Raw genomic sequence first — 22,562 nt, 5'->3', positions numbered from 1 at the left:
AACAGCCTTTGAAATACGCAGGAAAGATGAGAAACCAGATTTTATAGTGGAAGAAGCTGAGGCTCAAAACGTTGAATGACTTGATTCAATATCCCACAAGTAGTGAAATGGAAAGACCGAGGTTTATAACTTAGACCTTCTAAGTTTTAAGCCCTCCTTCTTCTAAACTACCTGGCCTCTCTTCTCAGTGTTGAGTCCCAAGAGAAGTTATTTTTTATAGAACTCAATACCCCCTCTTCTTTCTAATGCTTTACTGTTCCACTGGGTGGGCAGGAAGACTGTGCTGAGTTTATATCTTTTGTTCTCTGGGTTCTTTCTAGGGACAGCATTTCTTGCTTTATTTACCAGTCTTCAACTTTGTAAGCGAGGCGACTTTCAAGTCGACTATCGCTTTTAGGGTCCAGCCCGGAACCTGGCACACTGTCCACCTTCTCCCCAGCAGCTGGGGCCTCACCTGGGTTAATGATAGAGCCCTGGGGCTGGGAGATGTCACACACTTGATATATCTTCACTGGGTTCATGGGCACCTCCTTGGTGCCGTCGTACATCAGGTTGAATTCCCTGCTCTTGTTGAGCGCACAGCGGAGCTGGGCCTTCCATTTAGCTGGGTCGGGGTCGTCCACCCCTTCCTGGTACTTCCCCTGTCTCCACAGCCCAGGCCTGAGGGATAGGAAACTGCAGTGAGTGCCTGCTTGTTGCCCAGAAACACTGGAAAGTGTGCCCGCCCTCCCTCGTACAGACACAGATACACACAGCCCTGCCTGACCGCCCCATCACCCCAACTCCAATTTACAGAGACTGCAGCAGAAAACACCATGTTGGGGACCAGGCAAGGCAGGGCCTGAGAGAAACTAAGCCAAATGCAAATACAGTATTTTAAAAAGAGGAGCCTCATCTCAAGTGCTTGTGCCAGCATCATTTGTCAAGACTACAATGGCCTTAATGAAGGGTTGAAAATAAAGAAAAATCTGGAACACGTATACACCAAAATACTAATGGTAACTTTTGGATAGCAAGACTTCAGGTAATTTTGTTTTGTTTTGCTTGCCTTATTTGTTTTTCACATGAATTGCTTATATAATAAGAAGAGAAAGGGAGGTGGCGTATGATATGAAGAATTTAGGCTTGCTGTTCCCTCTCCCTTCAGTCTTTAATCTGATGCACAAATAACTGTTGAAACCAAGTACCTTTAGGAGTAGCAGCCCATAGGAGGGCAGGAAGCACGCTCTGGGGGTTCAGCTGGCCTCAGTGCGAGGCTGAGGGCCTCAAGTCCTAATAAACTCATACCACCTGCCTTTCCCTGCTTCCTCAAACTCCCACATTGGGAACATTTTGCTGGGAACACCAGTGGCTGGTGGCCTGGGCCAAAACCAGTGTGGCCCCGCCTCTCTGGTTTTCAATTTCCAGGTCTAACAGGCATTTATGTGTCTGTTCACGGGATATCAGCCCTCCCCCACTGTTAACCTATCTCAGATGTCTACACTTTCTTCAGGGCTGTGACGTATGTGCTGGTGCAGAAAAGGGGGATGTCTTTTGCAGAGGACTCAAGATCAAGAGAACGAGATGGACCGGCCAGACTGCTCCCACTTGATGTTAGGAAGATAAGGTCGCCATGTAGTTAGAATTCTGCAGCGGAACATAGCCTATAGAGTCTATGGGTTTGTGGATCCACAACTTTTATTTTTTCAGTAATGCCAACCAAGCTCGTAAGAGACTGACATATAATCCAGAATGCCAGTCTACTCGTTTTCAAAGGGGGATAAAGCTGGTCAGTGACCAGCATGGTTAAGTCCAATAACCTGGACATAACCATGTATGATCTCAACCAGTAACTCCTGTGTCTGGTTTCTAATGACAATTCCAAGAACATAAGACCCACTCAACATTTAAATCCAAATTTTCAGATGACTCCAAAGCTAAATGGAAATGATTTGATATTGAACTCTAAATCTGCATTATCTAGACTATCTCTTACCCAGTTGGGTAACCCAGAAGCGACAGTAAAAGGCTCCTGCTTTCCCAAAAATCACAGGGCGTAAAAATGAAAAGCACTGGAAAGGCAAGACTCCCAGTGAATTTGCAAAGCTGCTCTTGTGTCTTTTTCTTTTTGACCTTGAAGCCAGGAGAAATTCTAAAAATACAAATGTATTAATTTTTAAAACTTCACTTTACTGAATATTGTTCAGATCCCCAAGCCTACAAAAATAATTTTATTTTTTTAAAAATGCTCCCTCTTCAGACTATACTACAAAGCTACAGTAATCAAGACAGTGTGGTACTGGCACAAAAACAGAAAGATAGATCAATGGAACAGGATAGAAAGCCCAGAGGTAAACGCACGCACATATGCTCAACTTATTTTTGATAAAGGAGGCAGGAATGTACAGTGGAGAAAGGAAAGCCTCTTCAATAAGTGGTGCTGGGAAAACTGGACAGGGACATGTAGAAGTATGAGATTAGATCATTCCCTAACACCATACACAAAAATAAGCTCAAAATGGATTAAAGACCTAAATATAAGGCCAGAAACTATCAAACTCTTAGAGGAAAACATAGGCAGAACACTCTATGACATAAATCCGAGCAAGATCCTTTTGGACCCACCTCCTAGAGAAATGGAAATAAAAACAAAGATAAACAAAAGGGACCTAATGAAACTTAAAAGCTTTTGCACAGCAAAGGAAACCATAAACAAGACCAAAAGACAACCCTCAGAATGGGAGAAAATATTTGCAAATGAAGCAACTGACAAAGGATTAATCTCCAAAATTTATAAACAGCTCATGCAGCTCAATAGCAAAAAAACAAACAACCCAATCCAAAAATGGGCTGAAGACTTAAATAGGCATTTCTCCAAAGAAGATATACAGACTGCCAACAAACACATGAAAGAATGCTCAACATCATTAATCATTAGAGAAATGCAAATCAAAACTACAATGAGATATCATCTCACACCAGTCAGAATGGCCATCATCAAGAAATCTAGAAACAATAAATGCTGGAGAGGGTGTGGAAAAAAGGGAACACTCTTGCACTGCTGGTGGGAATGTGAATTGGTACAGCCACTATGGAGAACAGTATGGAGGTTCCTTAAAAAACTACAAATAGAACTACCATATGACCCAGCAATCCCACTACTAGGCATATACCCTGAGAAAACCATAATTCAAAAAGAGACATGTACCAAAATGTTCATTGCAGCTCTATTCACAATAGCCCGCAGATGGAAACAACCTAAGTGTCCATCATCGGATGAATGGATAAAGAAGATGTGGCACATATATACAAATGTATTAATTTTTAAAACTTGACTTTACTGACTATTGTTCAGATCCCCAAGCCTACAAAAATAATTTTATTTTTTTAAAAATGCTCCCTCTTCAGACTATACTACAAAGCTACAGTAATCAAGACAGTGTGGTACTGGCACAAAAACAGAAAGATAGATCAATGGAACAGGATAGAAAGCCCAGAGATAAACCCACGCACATATGCTCAACTTATCTTTGATAAAGGAGGCAGGAATGTACAGTGGAGAAAGGAAAGCCTCTTCAATAAGTGGTGCTGGGAAAACTGGACAGGGACATGTAGAAGTATGAGACTAGATCATTCCCTAATACAATACACAAAAATAAGCTCAAAATGGATTAAAGACCTAAATATAAGGCCAGAAACTATCAAACTCTTAGAGGAAAACATAGGCAGAACACTCTATGACATAAATCACAGCAAGATCCTTTAGGAGCCACCTCCTAGAGAAATGGAAATAAAAACAAAGATAAAGAAATGGGACCTAATGAAACTTCAAAGCTTTTGCACAGCAAAGGAAACCATAAACAAGACCAAAAGACAACCCTCAGAATGGGAGAAAATATTTGCAAATGAAGCAACGGACAAAGGATTAATCTCCAAAATTTATAAACAGCTCATGCAGCTCAATAGCAAAAAAACAAACAACCCAATCCAAAAATGGGCAGAAGACTTAAATAGGCATTTCTCCAAAGAAGATATACAGACTGCCAACAAACACATGAAAGAATGCTCAACATCATTAATTATTAGAGAAATGCAAATCAAAACTACAATGAGATATCATCTCACACCAGTCAGAATGGCCATCATCAAGAAATCTAGAAACAATAAATGCTGGAGAGGGTGTGGAGAAAAGGGAACACTCTTGCACTGCTGGTGGGAATGTGAATTGGTACAGCCACTATGGAGAACAGTATGGAGGTTCCTTAAAAAACTAAAAATAGAACTACCATATGACCCAGCAATCCCACTACTAGGCATATACCCTGAGAAAACCATAATTCAAAAAGAGACATGTACCAAAATGTTCATTGCAGCTCTATTCACAATAGCCCGGAGATGGAAATAACCTAAGTGTCCATCATCGGATGAATGGATAAAGAAGATGTGGCACATATATACAACAGAATATTACTCAGCCATAAAAAGAAACGAAACTGAGCTATTTGTAATGAGGTGGATAGACCTAGAGTCTGTCATACAGTGTGAAGTAAGTCAGAAAGAGAAAGACAAATACCGTATGCTAACACATATATATGGAATTTTTAAAAAATGTCATGAAGAACCTAGGGGTAAAATGGGAATAAAGACACAAACCTACTTGAGAATGGACTTGAGGATATGGGGAGGGGGAAGGGTAAGCTGTGACAAAGCGAAAGAGAGGCATGGACATATATACACTACCAAATGTAAGGTAGATAGATAGTGGGAAGCAGCCGCAGAGCACAGGGAGATCAGCTCAGTGCTTTGTGACCGCCTGGAGGGGTGGGATGGGGAGGGTGGGAGGGAGGGAGATGCATGAGGGAAGGGATGTGGGAACAGATGTATATGTATAACTGATTCACTTTGTTATAAAGCAGAAACTAATAAAAAATAAATAAATAAATAAAATACAAAAAATACAAAAATAAAAATGCTCCCTGCCTCAAAGGAGTTTACAATCCCTTAAAGGAGACAGATGAGTCCACAGATCAGAAATACAGATACTATGTGAACACCAGTAAAACTGCCTAATCCATAAAGAGTCGGGGGGTAGGTATGGTTGGCCAAGTTTATCAGAATTTATGATTCTAGGGCTGAATCTTGAACATGGGTAGAAGTTAACCAGGTGAGAAGCATGGGTCACGATACTCTAAGCAGAAGAAGCTTTATGGGCAAAGGCAGAGGCTGAAAAGCACAGTGCTTAGGGGACCTACAAGCAGTTCAGCTTGCGTGGAGGCAGCATGAGATGAAAGTCTGGGCTTGTAAGTAGGAACCATGCCAAGGAGTTTGGACCTGATTCTTAGAACACTGAGAACCACTGAGAGATTTAAGCAGGTTGTGATGGGATCAGATTTAAGTTTTAGAAAGAACCCTCTAGCTGCAGGACTGAAAAGGGTTTGGAGGGAGGCAAGGCATGAAGATAACACATAGTCTCTATATAATCCATATAATAGTGTCACTAGGGTCTGAACTAAGGAGGTGGCGGTAGGGATAGAGGATACAGGTAACGAAGGAGCCGTTAAAGACGCTGACTTGACAGAGCTTGATGAGGAACTGAGTCCTTGAAGAAGGTGAGAGAGAAATCAAGGATGATTCCCTGGTTTAGGGTTTGGGAGACTGGGTGGGGGGTGATGCTGGCCACTGAGATAGGAGCAGGTTTAGAAAGATGATTTCCCTTTGGAAATGTCGGAGTTCAAATGCCTGTGGAAGGCCTAGGGGAGGAGGCCCAGCATGCCCAGGGCAGTGTTTTATCCCCACTCACCTCTCACATCACCTGAGGGACTCTCCCTGCCTGCCTCCAGCCTGGACGAAGGTCCACCAGATTACTGACATCTCTGCCCTGTGGGCAAGGACCAATTTCTTTTCATTTCTGTATCCCTGCTCAGGCTTTAGCACACAGTTGGTCAATGTGTATTTGTTGAATTGCCTCAAATTTACAGAAATACACTTCTTGGGGAATGAATAAGTTGCTATTACAGATGCAAGACCAGAAAAACAGCCATGAGCAGAAGGCCAAGGAGACACTGCAGAAAGTGCTGGAGGAGAAAATGTGTTGCAGAACAGCAACTGCAGAGCAAACAGGTGTGGGGATGCTCCATAATCCTTGGGGCTGGGAACCCTGGGGCAGTCTGGGTGGCAAGGGAGCCAGCTGCACAACTCCCTGGAACCCCCAAGGCACCACCCTCTCCTCTGATCTCCCTCAGCGGTCCCTGGTCCTGGCCGAGCACAAGTGTGAAGAGTGGAAGAGCCAGTACGAGAGTCACCCCAGCATGCAACTGTCCCCTACCCTGCCAGCCCAGTAATCATGAATGCCGTCTTCCTTCTCTTTTTTACAATGTGGTACATATGGATTTTTTTTTGAATGAGATTTAACCAGCTTTTAAACCTTTCTTCTTTCTAACAATATCAGTACTCTCTGACTCTCCAAATGCGCCTTTTCAAGTTGATTTAATTTATGGAAAAATCACCCTTCATACTTTCCCTTTCTTTTTTAAACCTCCCCATGGTAGTGTAATGTAGTAGAAGGAGATTTGGCCTGGGAGTTTGGACACCAGGGTTCTAGCTGCAGTAACCCACAGTTACACACGTTATATTATTAAAGAAAAAAGTAACTTACAGAAATGTATGAGGCCATTATGCACATACACACAAACATATATTCACTCATATATCCATAAAAAAGTAGTCTGGAAGGTTCTATAAAATGTTAAAGGTGTTCATCCCACGGTGGAGGAGATATATGTTAACTATATTACCGTCTTAAATTTTTACAGTAAATATATATTACTATTATAATTTAAAAAGCCAAACTTTTCATTTTTAAAAACCTAAAACATGAAAGAAAACTGGAAAACCAACAAAATTAAAACAATCCCTAAGTCTGAGGCAACGATTTTTTTATCCGAGTCCAAGTGATGAATGAAAATACTAAGAATGGTGTGTGACACCTCAAAGTATAGAAAAAAATACAGTAAGGCAAGTAGGCATTAAGATAATAGAATATAAAAAGTTACCCAGATATATTCAGACAATGGACTACTATTCCAGTAATAAAAAGAAATGAATTACTAATATGAGCTACACGGATGAGTCACAACAACATGAGGAGCCAAAGAAGCCACGTGCAAAAGGGTACTTGTTGTATGCTTCCATTCATATGAATTTCTAGAATAGGAAACACTAATACATAGTGAAAGAAAGCATGTCAGTGGTTGCCTGATGCCAGGCCTGGGAAACTGACTGTAAAAGGACAAGAAGGAACTTTTTGCAGGTATTGGAAGTGTTCTGTATCTTGACTTTGGCGATGACAATATAGATATACACATTTGTCAAGACTTATCAAATTACATGCTTAAAACGGGTACACCTCGTTGAATGTAATTCATACTTCAATAAAGTTGATTTTAAAGTTAAATTAAAAAGTCACCTATGGGGACTTCCCTGGTGGCACAGTGGTTAAGAATTCGCCTGCTAATGCAGGGGACGTGGTTTCAAGCCCTAGTCTGGGAAGATCCCACATGCCGCCGAGCAACTAAGCCCGTGCGCCACAACTACAGAGCCTGTGCTCTAGAGCCCGTGAGCCACAACTACTGAGCCCGTGTGCCACAACTACCGAAGCCCACGTGCCTAGAGCCCATGCTCCACAACAAGAGAAGCCACCACAGTGAGAAGCCGGCGCACTGCAACAAAGACACAATGCAGCCAAAAATAAATAAATTAATAATAATTTTTAAAAAAATAGTCACCTAGACGTCTGAGTGAGACAGAGTTCCTTTAAGCTTTCAGTCCCAGCTCTTCTCTGAAGCCTCCCCTCATTCACCCTGGCAGCATGTGACCACTTTGCATCTCTTTAACACCTTATATTTATCGGTTCCATTCAGATTGGATGCTTGAAAAGTTTTGTATATTTTATGTCTATCTTCCATTCAACTTGGTTCCTCTAAGGCAGGAACAATCATCTCTTTCATAAATTGAGACCATTACAAAAACAGAATTATGTTCCCTTTCCTCTCAATCAGGGGAATTTGAAGTAGGATTGATGAAATCCTGGAAATCATAAGCAAAAATGTCATTTCTGCATTTTTATGGCCACAGGGTCCTGTTTTCATCAGATTCTTGAAGATATCACAGAGCCCAACAATGTTAAGAATCTCTGCTTTGAATCCATGTGCTTTCACCCAGCTCTGTGGTACAAGGCACCCTGCCCCTGGGGCAATCTGTCTGTGGTCCCTGCAAAGATGATAAACCCACATCAGAGACACTCACTCTTCTGCATGTCAGTGGACTCCACTGCCAGCTCTTCCTCCACAATGACGTCACTCTCGCCATCTTCAAGATTCATTTCTGTCTCATCTAGAACACTGTCTTCTTCCTCTTCCTCCTCCTCATCTTCCTTGGAGACATCCTTTAATGTGGCAAGTAGTCTGTTGTAACCAGAAACTTGTTCTGGTTCACTCTATGCTTCACTTTCAGAACTTGAAGTATCTATAAACTCTCCGACTAAAAGGAAAATGGGGATTTTAAAAACAAAAATTATACTGTTCTTGTTGCTACCCCACGACTATCATCAGGCCCACAGTGGAACCAAGTTCAGACTTTTCTAGATAAAAACTAGCTTTTCTGCAAATATCCAGTCCTATCTATTCAACCAGACCGAGCACCAAATTTGTTTCAAACAGCTAATCTAGCTATGATTCTAGAAGCGCTTCCTCTTCTTTGAACTGCTCATGTTCCACATGGGAAGACAGCAAACTAAACACATGGAGCTTTAGGTTATAAGGTGATCTAACCTATGTGTCAGACATTTGGCACCTTTAAAGGAGCAACAGGAAAACTTACAACAAAAAAGTGTACTTTATTTCTGAGTCTGTGGTAATGAAATAAGACCTTTGATGATTTTGCACTCTACTTTATGTTAAGCAAACATGACATTCCATCTTAGGATTCACCAAGAGCCCTCTGGTAAGCCTCCTTAACAGGTTCTAACAGGCTAATCTCTCAGGACAGTTCCATACTCTATACTATATTAGTTATCACAATGGCATTTTAACAGACATCTGCACTTTAAACTAAGCAATATTACTAAAGTATAGCTTACAACTAAAATCAAAGAGAGTGGAAATGTAGCCAAACTTTACTACCATATATAATCTTAAAAGTAACAGTCCAGAATCTACTATCATAAAGAAGGATAAAGCATTACCAGTTGACAGGTCTGTGGTTTTGCTTCCTTTCTGGAAACCCTGAGAAGAAACAGGCAATGTTAAACTTTAACTACTAGTATGTAGCAATTAGGAAAAGTCTAATGATACAACTTTAAATGAACATGGCAGACTATACCGTTATAACTACATTATATCTATTGTCAAGTAAAAACTCCATATGCATTTGGACAGGTTTTGGAAGGATATGCCAAATAGATAATAAGAGACGAATGAAAAAGTCTAACAAGACCACATGACAAATACTACAGTCACACAGTAACAGGCTCTCATCCAAAAGACGGGAAATTTTGGCAAATAAAAGCCCTCAGGGTTCACCTTTTCTAGCAAATTTCTTAAGTAGACTATCCCTCTAACTGTTGATAAAGCAGCCCAAAGGGGTGGGATGAGCACTAAGATCATAACTGAGAGTCTGGACACTTAGAGAGGAACCCACAACTACCCAAACATTAGTTTCCTCATGGTCATTGAATAGATAGGTGATGTCGAGGGTCCCAAGCAATTGTTTTTTTATTTTTTTTAACTTATTTATTTATTTTTGCCTGCTATGGGTCTTTGTTGCTGCGCCCGGGCTTTCTCTAGTTGCGGCGAGAGGTGGCTTCTCTTGTTGCGGAGCAGGGGCTCTAGGCTCGTGGGCATCAGTAGTTGCACCACCCTGGCTCAGTAGTTGTGGCTCGCGGGCTCTAGAGTGCAGGCTCAATAGTTGTGGCGCACGGGCTTACTTGCACCGCGGCATGTGGGATCTTCCCGGACCAGGGCTCGAACCCCTGTCCCCTCCCTTGGCAGGCGGATTCTTAACCACTGCGCCACCAGGGAAGCCCCCAAGCAATTCTTTAAAAACATAGAAAACGAACACAAGCTTATAAAATCTCTGCCCAGTCGCCACACAGGAGACGTGCCGTCTAGCATAAAACTACAGGCTCAACAAAGGGTAGGAAGACCGGCGAAGAACCCCACCTCAGGCGGGAAGCCGCCAGGATCCCCGGGCGAGCTAGGCCGGCGCCGGGGCAGCGTGGCACGCGGCGGGAGCTGCCCTGTCACTACCCCCGGGGCACCGGCGGACCAAACGCGGGGACACGCGGGCTCCCACCGAGAAAGGACGCCGGCAGCGCCGGTCCCAGCCTCGCCTCTCCATACCTGTCATAGAAGGGATGCTCCTCGCCGAAATCCCTTAGATGCTTCTTCTGCTTTTTAGTTAGGGAGTTGAGCAGCTGGCTCTGGCTCCGGCTCCGGCTCCGGCTCCGGCTCCCGCGTTTGCCCATGGGGAAGACGTCAAGTCAGCCAACCTCCAAGAATCGCGTTTTTCACCTGGCAGTCGTCTCGTCAACCCACTCACGCGGGATTGCCAACGGCGCTTTACGGCGGAAGCAGGGTGCCATAAAGCAGACCCGCTTTACGTCGCGCTTGTACGACAGGCGTGGCTGTGAGAATCAGCCTGCATAAACGTGTAGTAACTGAGATGGTTGAATGCAGTGCCTTTCTATTATGCCATAATACAAATACCAACTAACATTTAAGGCTGCCGGTGCATCTCAATTCATCCTCACAACAGTAAACAAATAGGCCTTGTTAATAAGCCTGATATTGGAGATGAGAAAGCTGATGCTTACAAAAGGTTACACACACACTAGCAAGAGAGGAGATGGAAACCTAATTCTCTCTGATGCGACCACAGGCTTTTCCCACTAGGATCTGCCACGTGCGTGTGCTATGTGAAGAATGAGGACGCAAGGCTGAGATTCCCGCCCTTACCCTACCCCCTCATTTTCTGAAAGTATTGCAAGGGCCCTTGGTAACACATCTGTTCTGGCATTTTTCATGTTATAAAAGCAAAAACACATCCAGAGAGGTAAAGTGACTTTCCTAAATCACCCGGAGAGTCGATGTTAGAGAAAGCAGTAAATCTCAATAAAGTGTCTCAAAACTGAATTGGGGCAAATTGGGATGGAAAACTTTTAAAGGGTAAGTAACTTTTCTATATCTGGGTCGTGGTGGTGGTTACACCTGGTATACAATTACCAAAATTAATCAAACTGTACCTTTGAAATTGGTACATTTTAATGCAAGTAAATAATAATCTCAATAAACAAAGAGGTAAAAACAGCGCAACTGGACTTAATACTCTAGAGACAGGCAGAGTGTGCAGGGATACTTAAAAACCACAGGATAGGGCTTCCCTGATGGCGCAGTGGTTGAGAGTCCGCCTGCCGAGGCAGGGGACGCGAGTTCGTGCCCCAGGTCGGGAAGGTCCCCCGTGCCGCGGAGCGGCTAAGCTCGTGAGCCATGGCCGCGGAGCCTGTGCGTCCGGAGCCTGTGCTCCGCAACGGGAGAGGCCACAACAGTGAGAGGCCCGCGTACCGAAAAAACAAAACAAAAACCAAACGATAAACACAGAGACACTTTTTTTCTAATAGTAACTTACAATGTCAATCATAAACCACAGAATTCACCTGAATATTTAAGGTAAAATAGGAGCCATCAAAGATAGTGTTCACTGCCTCTGCTATTAGAGGAGTGTCTGTGAGAGAATTGGAGCTTTGTCCAATACCATGTCACACCTATAGAAGTCGCACTACAACTATTAACATCCTAGTTTTGTCGTCCTGGGGACCATCTACTCCTAATTAGATTCTGGGAGCTTAGGGTGGCATACAGAGGCAAGGGGAGGGAGTATCAAGAAAATGTGCAAACAGCAGGTAGTGCCAGCAGATGGCCCAGCCAAGGAACCCAGAAACAAACAGACATGTGTCTTCTGTCTCATTTCAAGATAAAAAGTACAGTCACTTACGTAAACAAAAGGCTGCTTGCAAATGTCATCATACATACTAAGGCACTAACCACAGTATAACCTGGCTATGACAATAAAGTCATACAATGTTTTTTCTCCTCCCACCCTATTCCAAGTGCCCCAGCTTCCCTCCCCAGAGGAAACCAGTTTCTTGGTGTTCTTCCAGAGATCTGCTATAAAAAGCTATACTCTTGAGCACTTGATGTGACTCTTTACTCTCTCCTGCTTTCCATGTCATTGTAGTCCTATGGACAGCTCTAGACTGTTCCCAGGTTCAGACACAACTGTGCCCTAGCTTCACCCAAGTGCTCTCATCATTGGCTCACTGAGCCCGCTTCTGAAAATATTTATATTAGCCTTTGACAACATAAAAGGGGATGCTTTGTGAAATTTTAACCTGAGAGTTCGGAATTGAAACATATTTTTCATGCCTCCAGTGAAAGTTCTCTTAGTAAAACCCACACAAAGAAGATGCATGTGCCAACTAGTGAAGGCCCTGGGAAAATTGTAATAAAGGCAAAATTTGTTCTTCCCTTTCTTCTTCTCACGCTCAGCCCTTCCTTTTCCCTCCTGCAGGGTTTTCTTTGCCCTTTTGCCCTCAGGGACTCAGTATTTTCTGGGGTAAAAACAATCCAGGAAATAATCTTTTATACTAGTTTGTAAAGAGAGGCTGATGAATTAATGTTACTTGGGTACTTTCAATTCGGGGAGACTCCCTAGGATAACGATCTCAAGGGGTGGGAGGGGGGTGGCTGTCCCTTAAGACAAGATGGTCCGAATATTCAGAAAAGTGTTAGTTTTTCTTTATTAAAAACTTTTTCTTTGGAAAATTTCAAGTATATACAAAAGTAGACAAAACAGTATAATACACTCCCATGTTCCCATCCCTCGGCTTCAATGCAAGGTATGCCCACCCACTACCCCTACCTCCCGCCCCTGTATTATTTTTGAAGCAAATCCCAGACATTGTATTATTTTATCTGTAAATATTTATTTCTAAATATCTAAAAGATAAGGGTTCTTTCTTTAACATAGCTACAATGGCACTATTTCACCTAAAAAAAGATGATAACAATTATTTAATATCATCATGTAACCAGTCAGTATTCAGATTTCTGATTGTCTCATAAATGTCGTCTTTTTTTTTTTTTTACACTGTTAGTTGAACATGTTCTGCTGTTCTCTGTGTCTCTCGCGAATACATTGTGGGATTTAGAACTTTGATCAGATTTCATTATAGCTGATGTTTTATACTTCCATCAGGAGGCGTATACCGTCTGGTTGTCTTTCATTTTGTGATGTTACCAGTCATTGGTAGTCAATGTCTAAATTCGTTAATTCATTAGAGGTCACATTCTAATTCTATCATGAGGTGATATTCTAATTCTATCATTTCTTCTTCACTTACTTGCTGGACTATTTCTATGAAAGCAAGCTTTTCCTTCCCCTAAATTTTGCTTACCCAGTGGTACTGTTTGTATAGGAAAAGCAGAAGAAATGCTTGATTCTCTCCCTTCATTTACTAATTTTCAACACAAGGAGTCAATTCACTGGATCTTCTCATGTTGACCAATCAAGTTTTTTTTTAAATTTTTAGTATCATTATGAACTCATGGAATTATACAAATTGATGTGTTTTAATCCCTTGCAAGTATTATGGTGTACATGATTTGAAAGCGCTTATTTGACATATAGTGATGTATTTGAAAAGACAAACTATGTCCTAATACAAACCACAGAAAGTAAACAGGAGTCTATCTGAGATTCTCAACAGAGCAGGAATGGGAAGGTGGGGAAGGAGCACAATTTGAGGATACAGATCAGATGCTGGGGAAGTTTGAGTTTTGAAATCTATGTGATAATATAAGTGGTAACAAGGGCACATGTGTTCAAGATATGTTGACAGGGAGCCATAAATAATCCAAAGGTATGACTCTCTAATTATGAAAGCTCTGACACCTCAGCTACTGATTTGGGAAGATTCTGGGGAAGGTGTGTGTGCACCCACACATCTGTCTCCTCCTAGATGCCTCAAATCAGACAGTCTCCTCCACCACATGTATGCATACATGACTGTCTACACCCCAAAGCCATCCAGCCTCTTCCTGAGAGGGCTGGCAGAAATCAGTCTCTCGCTACCTGTATAATGAAATGAGCTTGTTTATTCATTAAAAACATGTACTAAACACCACGTGCCAGGTGCTGTGCTAGTAGCTGAGGCTGGGGGAAGAATAAGATCCATTCCAGCCTCTGCAAGGAGCTCTCAGCCCATCCAGGTATGGATACGTATGCAGACTCTGACGATACACTGTGATGAATGCTAAACTGATAGATGCTGGGTGCTAAGGAAGCAGCTCAGTCAGAGTTTTGGGGCTGGTGGGGGTTGGGGGCCAGGGGGGAGGGTCATCTGCTGCCTTTGAGCGTTTGTCAGCCTGTCACGCTCATTGAACATCGGTATTGAACTTGAGACTAATCTAGATTCTAGATTTTAGGCTGTATGAGTTGTTTCAGCTGACTTCATGAACAGCATGTATGTGTGTTCAAGACAGGGTATGAGGGATATAGGGCAACAGGAAATTAGAGAGCTGGGTAGTCATCGGATTCCACAGCGTTTATTGTGTAAGGAGCAATGAGCTTTCTAGGTGGAGCATGTTTTAGATAACGAGATTATGTCTGAAAAGAGAAAAGCTTTGTAATGCATTTCAATGCACTCTACATAACTTGAAAATGTAAAACACTATTATATATAGTGCCTATTCATATTATATATAGTGCCTATTCATTCACTTTCTATTCATCTGTACCCAGAAGAACTATCCATTGTGAAACCCAGAGACTGGCATAGAGTGACCTGTAATAATTATGTTTCCTCAAGCTTATCAGAGGTTGTTTTATATTAGGCCTAGCCTAAAACTGAAATATTTTATCAGATTATATTCACCTGACTGAGAACAAGGCTAAAATGCTACACTAGAGGGGATAAAGTTTTACCTCCCTCTCTCTAGTGGAATGTTGGTGTAACTACATTCTGTTTTTCACATTTTTCTGGCAGAGGCTTAGCAGGCAAACCTTCATTCATTTATCAAACATTTTCTAAACAGTTACCATGTTCCTGTCATAATGTTAGGCATTAATGATTTAAAAAGCTCAGACCTCAGGCTTTCCCCTTGAAAGACCTCATAGTCTAGTTGGGGGAGACAAAGCAAGGAACAAATAATTATGTTGTCATGGGCTAGATTAGAAGGGTGTCTACAAAGGGTTTTAGGAACCCAGAAGATAAAGAAGCTCCTCTTTCTGTGGAGGAGAGAGGAAAGGTCATGGGGAGTTGCACAGAGGATGCACTGAGTCAGGGTTTCCTGGGAAAGAAGGTTCCAGGGAGAGGGAATAGCATGAGCAAGGTGGAAAGATGTGTTTGGAGAACTGTCTGTGGACCCTGTTGCTGAGGTGGGTGAGTGGGAGTAGAGAGGTTGGAGAGACGGACAGGTGAGGATTCAGCCCACTAAAGGCCTTGCATGCCTTGCTGGGGCATTGAGGCCCAATCCCATGTAAGGTGAGGAACCCTTAAAGGATTTCAAGCAAGGGGGTTATGTGAACCGATTTGGACTTCAGCGAAATCACGGTGATGTCTGTATGGGTGACAAGGACATTAAATCTTCCTTTCCGACGCCTTCCTGGAGCAGCCGATTCGCTACTGATGCTGCCCACCTCCAACAGACTTTGGAGACTTTTTCATGTTTTGTTTGTTTGTTTGTTTTCGGTACGCGGGCCTCTCACTGTTGTGGCCTCTCCCGTTGCGGAGCCCAGGCTCCGGACACGCAGGCTCAGCGGCCATGGCTCACGGGCCCAGCCGCTTCGCGGCATGTGGGATCTTCCCGGACTGGGGCACGAACCCGCGTCCCCTGCTTCGGCAGGTGGACTCTCAACCACTGCGCCATCAGGGAAGCCCTATCCTGTGGTTTTTAAGTATCCCTGCACACTCTGCCTGTCTCTAGAGTATTAAGTCCAGTTGCGCTGTTTTTACCTCTTTGTTTATTGAGATTATTATTTACTTGCATTAAAATGTACCAATTTCAAAGGTACAGTTTGATTAATTTTGGTAATTGTATACCAGGTGTAACCACCACCACGACCCAGATATAGAAAAGTTACTTACCCTTTAAAAGTTTTCCATCCCAATTTGCCCCAATTCAGTTTTGAGACACTTTATTGAGTTTTACTGCTTTCTCTAACATCGACTCTCCGGGTGATTTAGGAAAGTCACTTTACCTCTCTGGATGTGTTTTTGCTTTTATAACATGAAAAATGCCAGAACAGATGTGTTACCAAGGGCCCTTGCAATACTTTCAGAAAATGAGGGGGTAGGGTAAGGGCGGGAATCTCAGCCTTGCGTCCTCATTCTTCACATAGCACACGCACGTGGCAGATCCTAGTGGGAAAAGCCTGTGGTCGCATCAGAGAGAATTAGGTTTCCATCTCCTCTCTTGCTAGTGTGTGTGTAAGCTTTTGTAAGCATCAGCTTTCTCATCTCCAATATCAGGCTTATTAACAAGGCCTATTTGTTTACTGTTGTGAGGATGAATTGAGATGCACCGGCAGCCTTAAATGTTAGTTGGTATTTGTATTATGGCATAATAGAAAGGCACTGCATTCAACCATCTCAGTTACTACACGTTTATGCAGGCTGATTCTCACAGCCACGCCTGTCGTACAAGCGCGACGTAAAGCGGGTCTGCTTTACGGCACCCTGCTTCCGCCGTAAAGCGCCGTTGGCAATCCCGCGTGAGTGGGTTGAGGAGACGACTTCCAGGTGAAAAACGCGATTCTTGGAGGTTGGCTGACTTGACGTCTTCCCCATGGGCAAACGCGGGAGCCGGAGCCGGAGCCGGAGCCGGAGCCGGAGCCGGAGCCAGAGCCAGCTGCTCAACTCCCTAACTAAAAAGCAGAAGAAGCATCTAAGGGATTTCGGCGAGGAGCATCCCTTCTATGACAGGTATGGAGAGGCGAGGCTGGGACCGGCGCTGCCGGCGTCCTTTCCCGGTGGGAGCCCGCGTGTCCCCGCGTTTGGTCCGCCGGTGCCCCGGCGGTAGTGACAGGGCAGCTCCCGCCGCGTGCCACGCTGCCCCGGCGCCGGCCTAGCTCGCCCGGGGATCCTGGCGGCTTCCCGCCTGAGGTGGGGTTCTTCGCCGGTCTTCCTACCCTTTGTTGAGCCTGTAGTTTTATGCTAGACGGCACGCCTCCTGTGTGGCGACTGGGCAGAGGTTTTATAAGCTTGTGTTCGTTTTCTATGTTTTTAAAGAATTGCTTGGGGGCTTCCCTGGTGGCGCAGTGGTTAAGAATCCGCCTGCCAAGGGAGGGGACAGGGGTTCGAGCCCTGGTCCGGGAAGATCCCACATGCCGCGGTGCAAGTAAGCCCGTGCGCCACAACTATTGAGCCTGCACTCTAGAGCCCGCGAGCCACAACTACTGAGCCAGGGTGGTGCAACTACTGATGCCCGCGAGCCTAGAGCCCCTGCTCCGCAACAAGAGAAGCCACCTCTCGCCGCAACTAGAGAAAGCCCGGGCGCAGCAACGAAGACCCATAGCAGGCCAAAATAAATAAATTAAAGAAGTTAAAAAAAATAAAAAAAGAATTGCTTGGGACCCTCGACATCACCTATCTATTCAATGACCATGAGGAAACTAATGTTTGGGTAGTTGTGGGTTCCTCTCTAAGTGTCCAGACTCTCAGTTATGATCTTAGTGCTCATCCCACCCCTTTGGGCTGCTTTATCAACAGTTAGAGGGATAGTCTACTTAAGAAATCTGCTAGAAAAGGTGAACCCCGAGGGCTTTTATTTGCCAAAATTTCCCGTCTTTTGGATGAGAGCCTGTTACTGTGTGACTGTAGTATTTGTCATGTGGTCTTGTTAGACTTTTTCATTCGTCTCTTATTATCTATTTGGCATATCCTTCCAAAACCTGTCCAAATGCATATGGAGTTTTTACTTGACAATAGATATAATGTATTTATAACGGTATAGTCTGCCATGTTCATTTAAAGTTGTATCATTAGACTTTTCCTAATTGCTACCTACTAGTAGTTAAAGTTTAACATTGCCTGTTTCTTCTCAGGGTTTCCAGAAAGGAAGCAAAACCACAGACTTGTCAACTGGTAATGCTTTATACCTTCTTTATGATAGTAGATTCTGGACTGTTACTTTTAAGATTATATATGGTAGTAAAGTTTGGCTACATTTCCACTCTCTTTGATTTTAGTTGTAAGCTATACTTTAGTAATATTGCTTAGTTTTAAGTGCAGATGTCTGTTAAAATGCCATTGTGATAACTAATACAGTATAGAGTATGAAACTGTCCTGAGAGATTAGCCTGTTAGAACCTGTTAAGGAGGCTTACCAGAGGGCTCTTGGTGAATCCTAAGATGGAATGTCATGTTTGCTTAACATAAAGTAGAGTGCAAAATCATCAAAGGTCTTATTTCATTACCACAGACTCAGAAATAAAGTACACTTTTTTGTTGTAAGTTTTCCTGTTGCTCCTTTAAAGGTGCCAAATGTCTGACACATAGGTTAGATCACGTTATAACCTAAAGCTCCATGTGTTTAGTTTGCTGTCTTCCCATGTGGAACATGAGCAGTTCAAAGAAGAGGAAGCGCTTCTAGAATCATAGCTAGATTAGCTGTTTGAAACAAATTTGGTGCTAGGTTTGGTTGAATAGATAGGACTGCGTATTTGCAGAAAAGCTAGTTTTTATTTAGAAAAGTCTGAACTTGATTCCACTGTGGGCCTGATGATAGTCGTGGGGTAGCAACAAGAACAGTATAATTTTTGTTTTTAAAATCCCCATTTTCCTTTTAGTCGGAGAGTTTATAGATACTTCAAGTTCTGAAAGTGAAGCATAGAGTGAACCAGAACAAGTTTCTGGTTACAACAGACTACTTGCCACATTAAAGGATGTCTCCAAGGAAGATGAGGAGGAGGAAGAGGAAGAAGACAGTGTTCTAGATGAGACAGAAATGAATCTTGAAGATGGCGATAGTGACGTCATTGTGGAGGAAGAGCTGGCAGTGGAGTCCACTGACATGCAGAAGAGTGAGTGTCTTTGATGTGGGTTTATCATCTTTGCAGGGACCACAGACAGATTGCCCCAGGGGCAGGGTGCCTTGTACCACAGAGCTGGGTGAAAGCACATGGATTCAAAGCAGAGATTCTTAACATTGTTGGGCTCTGTGATATCTTCAAGAATCTGATGAAAACAGGACCCTGTGGCCATAAAAATGCAGAAATGACATTTTTGCTTATGATTTCCAGGATTTCATCAATCCTACTTCAAATTCCCCTGATTGAGAGGAAAGGGAACATAATTCTGTTTTTGTAATGGTCTCAATTTATGAAAGAGATGATTGTTCCTGCCTTAGAGGAACCAAGTTGAATGGAAGATAGACATAAAATATACAAAACTTTTCAAGCATCAAATCTGAATGGAACCGATAAATATAAGGTGTTAAAGAGATGCAAAGTGGTCACATGCTGCCAGGGTAGATGAGGGGAGGCTTCAGAGAAGAGCTGGGACTGAAAGCTTAAAGGAACTCTGTCTCACTCAGACGTCTAGGTGACTATTTTTTTTTTTTTTTTTTTTTTTTTTGTGATACGCGGGCCTCTCACTGTTGTGGCCTCTCCCGTTGCGGAGCACAGGCTCCGGACGCGCAGGCTCAGCGGCCACGGCTCACGGGCCCAGCTGCTCCGCGGCATGTGGGATCCTCCCAGAGCGGGGCACGAACCCGCGTCCCCTGCATCGGCAGGCGGACGCTCAACCACTGCGCCACCAGGGAAGCCCTAGGTGACTATTTTTTAAAAAATTATTATTAATTTATTTATTTTGGGCTGCATTGTGTCTTTGTTGCAGTGCGCCGGCTTCTCACTGTGGTGGCTTCTCTTGTTGTGGAGCATGGGCTCTAGGCACGTGGGCTTCGGTAGTTGTGGCACACGGGCTCAGTAGTTGTGGCTCACGGGCTCTAGAGCACAGGCTCTGTAGTTGTGGCGCACGGGCTTAGTTGCTCGGCGGCATGTGGGGTCTTCCCAGACTAGGGCTTGAAACCACGTCCCCTGCATTAGCAGGCGAATTCTTAACCACTGTGCCACCAGGGAAGTCCCCATAGGTGACTTTTTAATTTAACTTTAAATTCAACTTTATTGAAGTATGAATTACATTCAACGAGGTGTACCCGTTTTAAGCATGTAATTTGATAAGTCTTGACAAATGTGTATATCTATATTGTCGTCGCCAAAGTCAAGATACAGAACACTTCCAATACCTGCAAAAAGTTCCTTCTTGTCCTTTTACAGTCAGTTTCCCAGGCCTGGCATCAGGCAACCACTGACATGCTTTCTTTCACTATGTATTAGTGTTTCCTATTCTAGAAATTCATATGAATGGAAGCATACAACAAGTACCCTTTTGCACGTGGCTTCTTTGGCTCCTCATGTTGTTGTGACTCATCCGTGTAGCTCATATTAGTAATTCATTTCTTTTTATTACTGGAATAGTAGTCCATTGTCTGAATATATCTGGGTCACTTTTTATGTTCTATTATCTTAATGCCTACTTGCCTTACTGTATTTTTTTCTATACTTTAAGGTGTCACACACCATTCTTAGTATTTTCATTCATCACTTGGACTCGGATAAAAAAATCGTTGCCTCAGACTTAGGGATTGTTTTAATTTTGTTGGTTTTCCAGTTTTCTTTCATGTTTTAGGTTTTTAAAAATGAAAAGTTTGGCTTTTTAAATTATAAAAGTAATATATATTTACTGTAAAAATTTAAGAGGGTAATATAGTTAACGTATATCTCCTCCACCGTGGGATGAACACCTTTAACATTTTATAGAACCTTCCAGACTACTTTTTTATGGATATATGAGTGAATATATATTTGTGTGTATGTGCATAATGGCCTCATACATTTCTGTAAGTTACTTTTTTCTTTAATAATATAACGTGTGTAACTGTGGGTTACTGCAGCTAGAACCCTGGTGTCCAAACTCCCAGGCCAAATCTCCTTCTACTACATTACACTACCATGGGGAGGTTTAAAAAAGAAAGGGAAAGTATGAAGGGTGATTTTTCCATAAATTAAATCAACTTGAAAAGGCGCATTTGGAGAGTCAGAGAGTACTGATATTGTTAGAAAGAAGAAAGGTTTAAAAGCTGGTTAAATCTCATTCAAAAAAAAATCCATATGTACCACATTGTAAAAAAGAGAAGGAAGACGGCATTCATGATTACTGGGCTGGCAGGGTAGGGGACAGTTGCATGCTGGGGGTGACTCTCGTACTGGCTCTTCCACTCTTCACACTTGTGCTCGGCCAGGGCCAGGGACCGCTGAGGGAGATCAGAGGAGAGGGTGGTGCCTTGGGGGTTCCAGGGAGTTGTGCAGCTGGCTCCCTTGCCACCCAGACTGCCCCAGGGTTCCCAGCCCCAAGGATTATGGAGCATCCCCACACCTGTTTGCTCTGCAGTTGCTGTTCTGCAACACATTTTCTCCTCCAGCACTTTCTGCAGTGTCTCCTTGGCCTTCTGCTCATGGCTGTTTTTCTGGTCTTGCATCTGTAATAGCAACTTATTCATTCCCCAAGAAGTGTATTTCTGTAAATTTGAGGCAATTCAACAAATACACATTGACCAACTGTGTGCTAAAGCCTGAGCAGGGATACAGAAATGAAAAGAAATTGGTCCTTGCCCACAGGGCAGAGATGTCAGTAATCTGGTGGACCTTCTTCCAGGCTGGAGGCAGGCAGGGAGAGTCCCTCAGGTGATGTGAGAGGTGAGTGGGGATAAAAAACTGCCCTGGGCATGCTGGGCCTTCTCCCCTAGGCCTTCCACAGGCATTTGAACTCCGACATTTCCAAAGGGAAATCATCTTTCTAAACCTGCTCCTATCTCAGTGGCCAGCATCACCCCCCACCCAGTCTCCCAAACCCTAAACCAGGGAATCATCCTTGATTTCTCTCTCATCTTCTTCAAGGAATCAGTTCCTCATCAAGCTTTGTCAAGTCAGCGTCTTTAACGGCTCCTTCGTTACCTGTATCCTCTATCCCTACCGCCACCTCCTTAGTTCAGACCCTAGTGACACTATTATATGGCTTATATAGAGACTATGTGTTATCTTCATGCCTTGCCTCCCTTCAAACCCTTTTCAGTCCTGCAGCTAGCGGGTTCTTTCTAAAACTTAAATCTGATCCCATCACAACCTGCTTAGATCTCTCAGTGGTTCTCAGTGTTCTAAGAATCAGGTCCAAACTCCTTGGCATGGTTCCTACTTACGAGCCCAGACTTTCATCTCATGCTGCCTCCACGCAAGCTGAACTGCTTGTAGGTCCCCTAAGCACTGTGCTTTTCAGCCTCTGCCTTTGCCCATAAAGCTTCTTCTGCTTAGAGTATCGTGACCCACGCTTCTCACCTGGTTAATTTCTACCCATGTTCAAGATTCAGCCCTAGAATCATAAATTCTGATAAACTTGGCCAACCATACCTACC

General features: G+C 43.3%; 1 protein-coding gene and 1 long non-coding RNA gene across 2 annotated transcripts in view; both read left to right on the top strand.

Moving 5' to 3' along the window:
- Nucleotides 1-309: 309 nt before the first annotated feature.
- Nucleotides 310-22,562, top strand: part of LOC308609773 (interferon regulatory factor 6-like) — a gene marked incomplete at its 3' end in the record, with an annotated part of 28,632 nt that continues 6,379 nt past the window's right edge. Inside the window, exon 1 of the mRNA XM_081259068.1 lies at nt 310-551. Coding sequence (XP_081115194.1) covers nt 520-551 — 32 coding nt within the window. The 5' untranslated portion in view covers nt 310-519. The remainder of the gene's footprint in view (nt 552-22,562) is intronic.
- On the top strand, nt 17,338-19,366 carry LOC308609755. Its single transcript, XR_014014340.1, has 3 exons — nt 17,338-17,612; nt 18,139-18,178; nt 18,883-19,366. It is a non-coding gene; the product is annotated as an uncharacterized lncRNA (long non-coding RNA).

Source organism: Mesoplodon bidens (assembly GCF_964165515.1).
Source record: "Mesoplodon bidens genome assembly, contig: HAP1_SCAFFOLD_146, whole genome shotgun sequence".
NCBI lineage: Eukaryota > Metazoa > Chordata > Mammalia > Artiodactyla > Ziphiidae > Mesoplodon > Mesoplodon bidens.
Note: the sequence above shows the minus strand (reverse complement) of the source record. Positions and strands in the feature narration are given on the sequence as shown.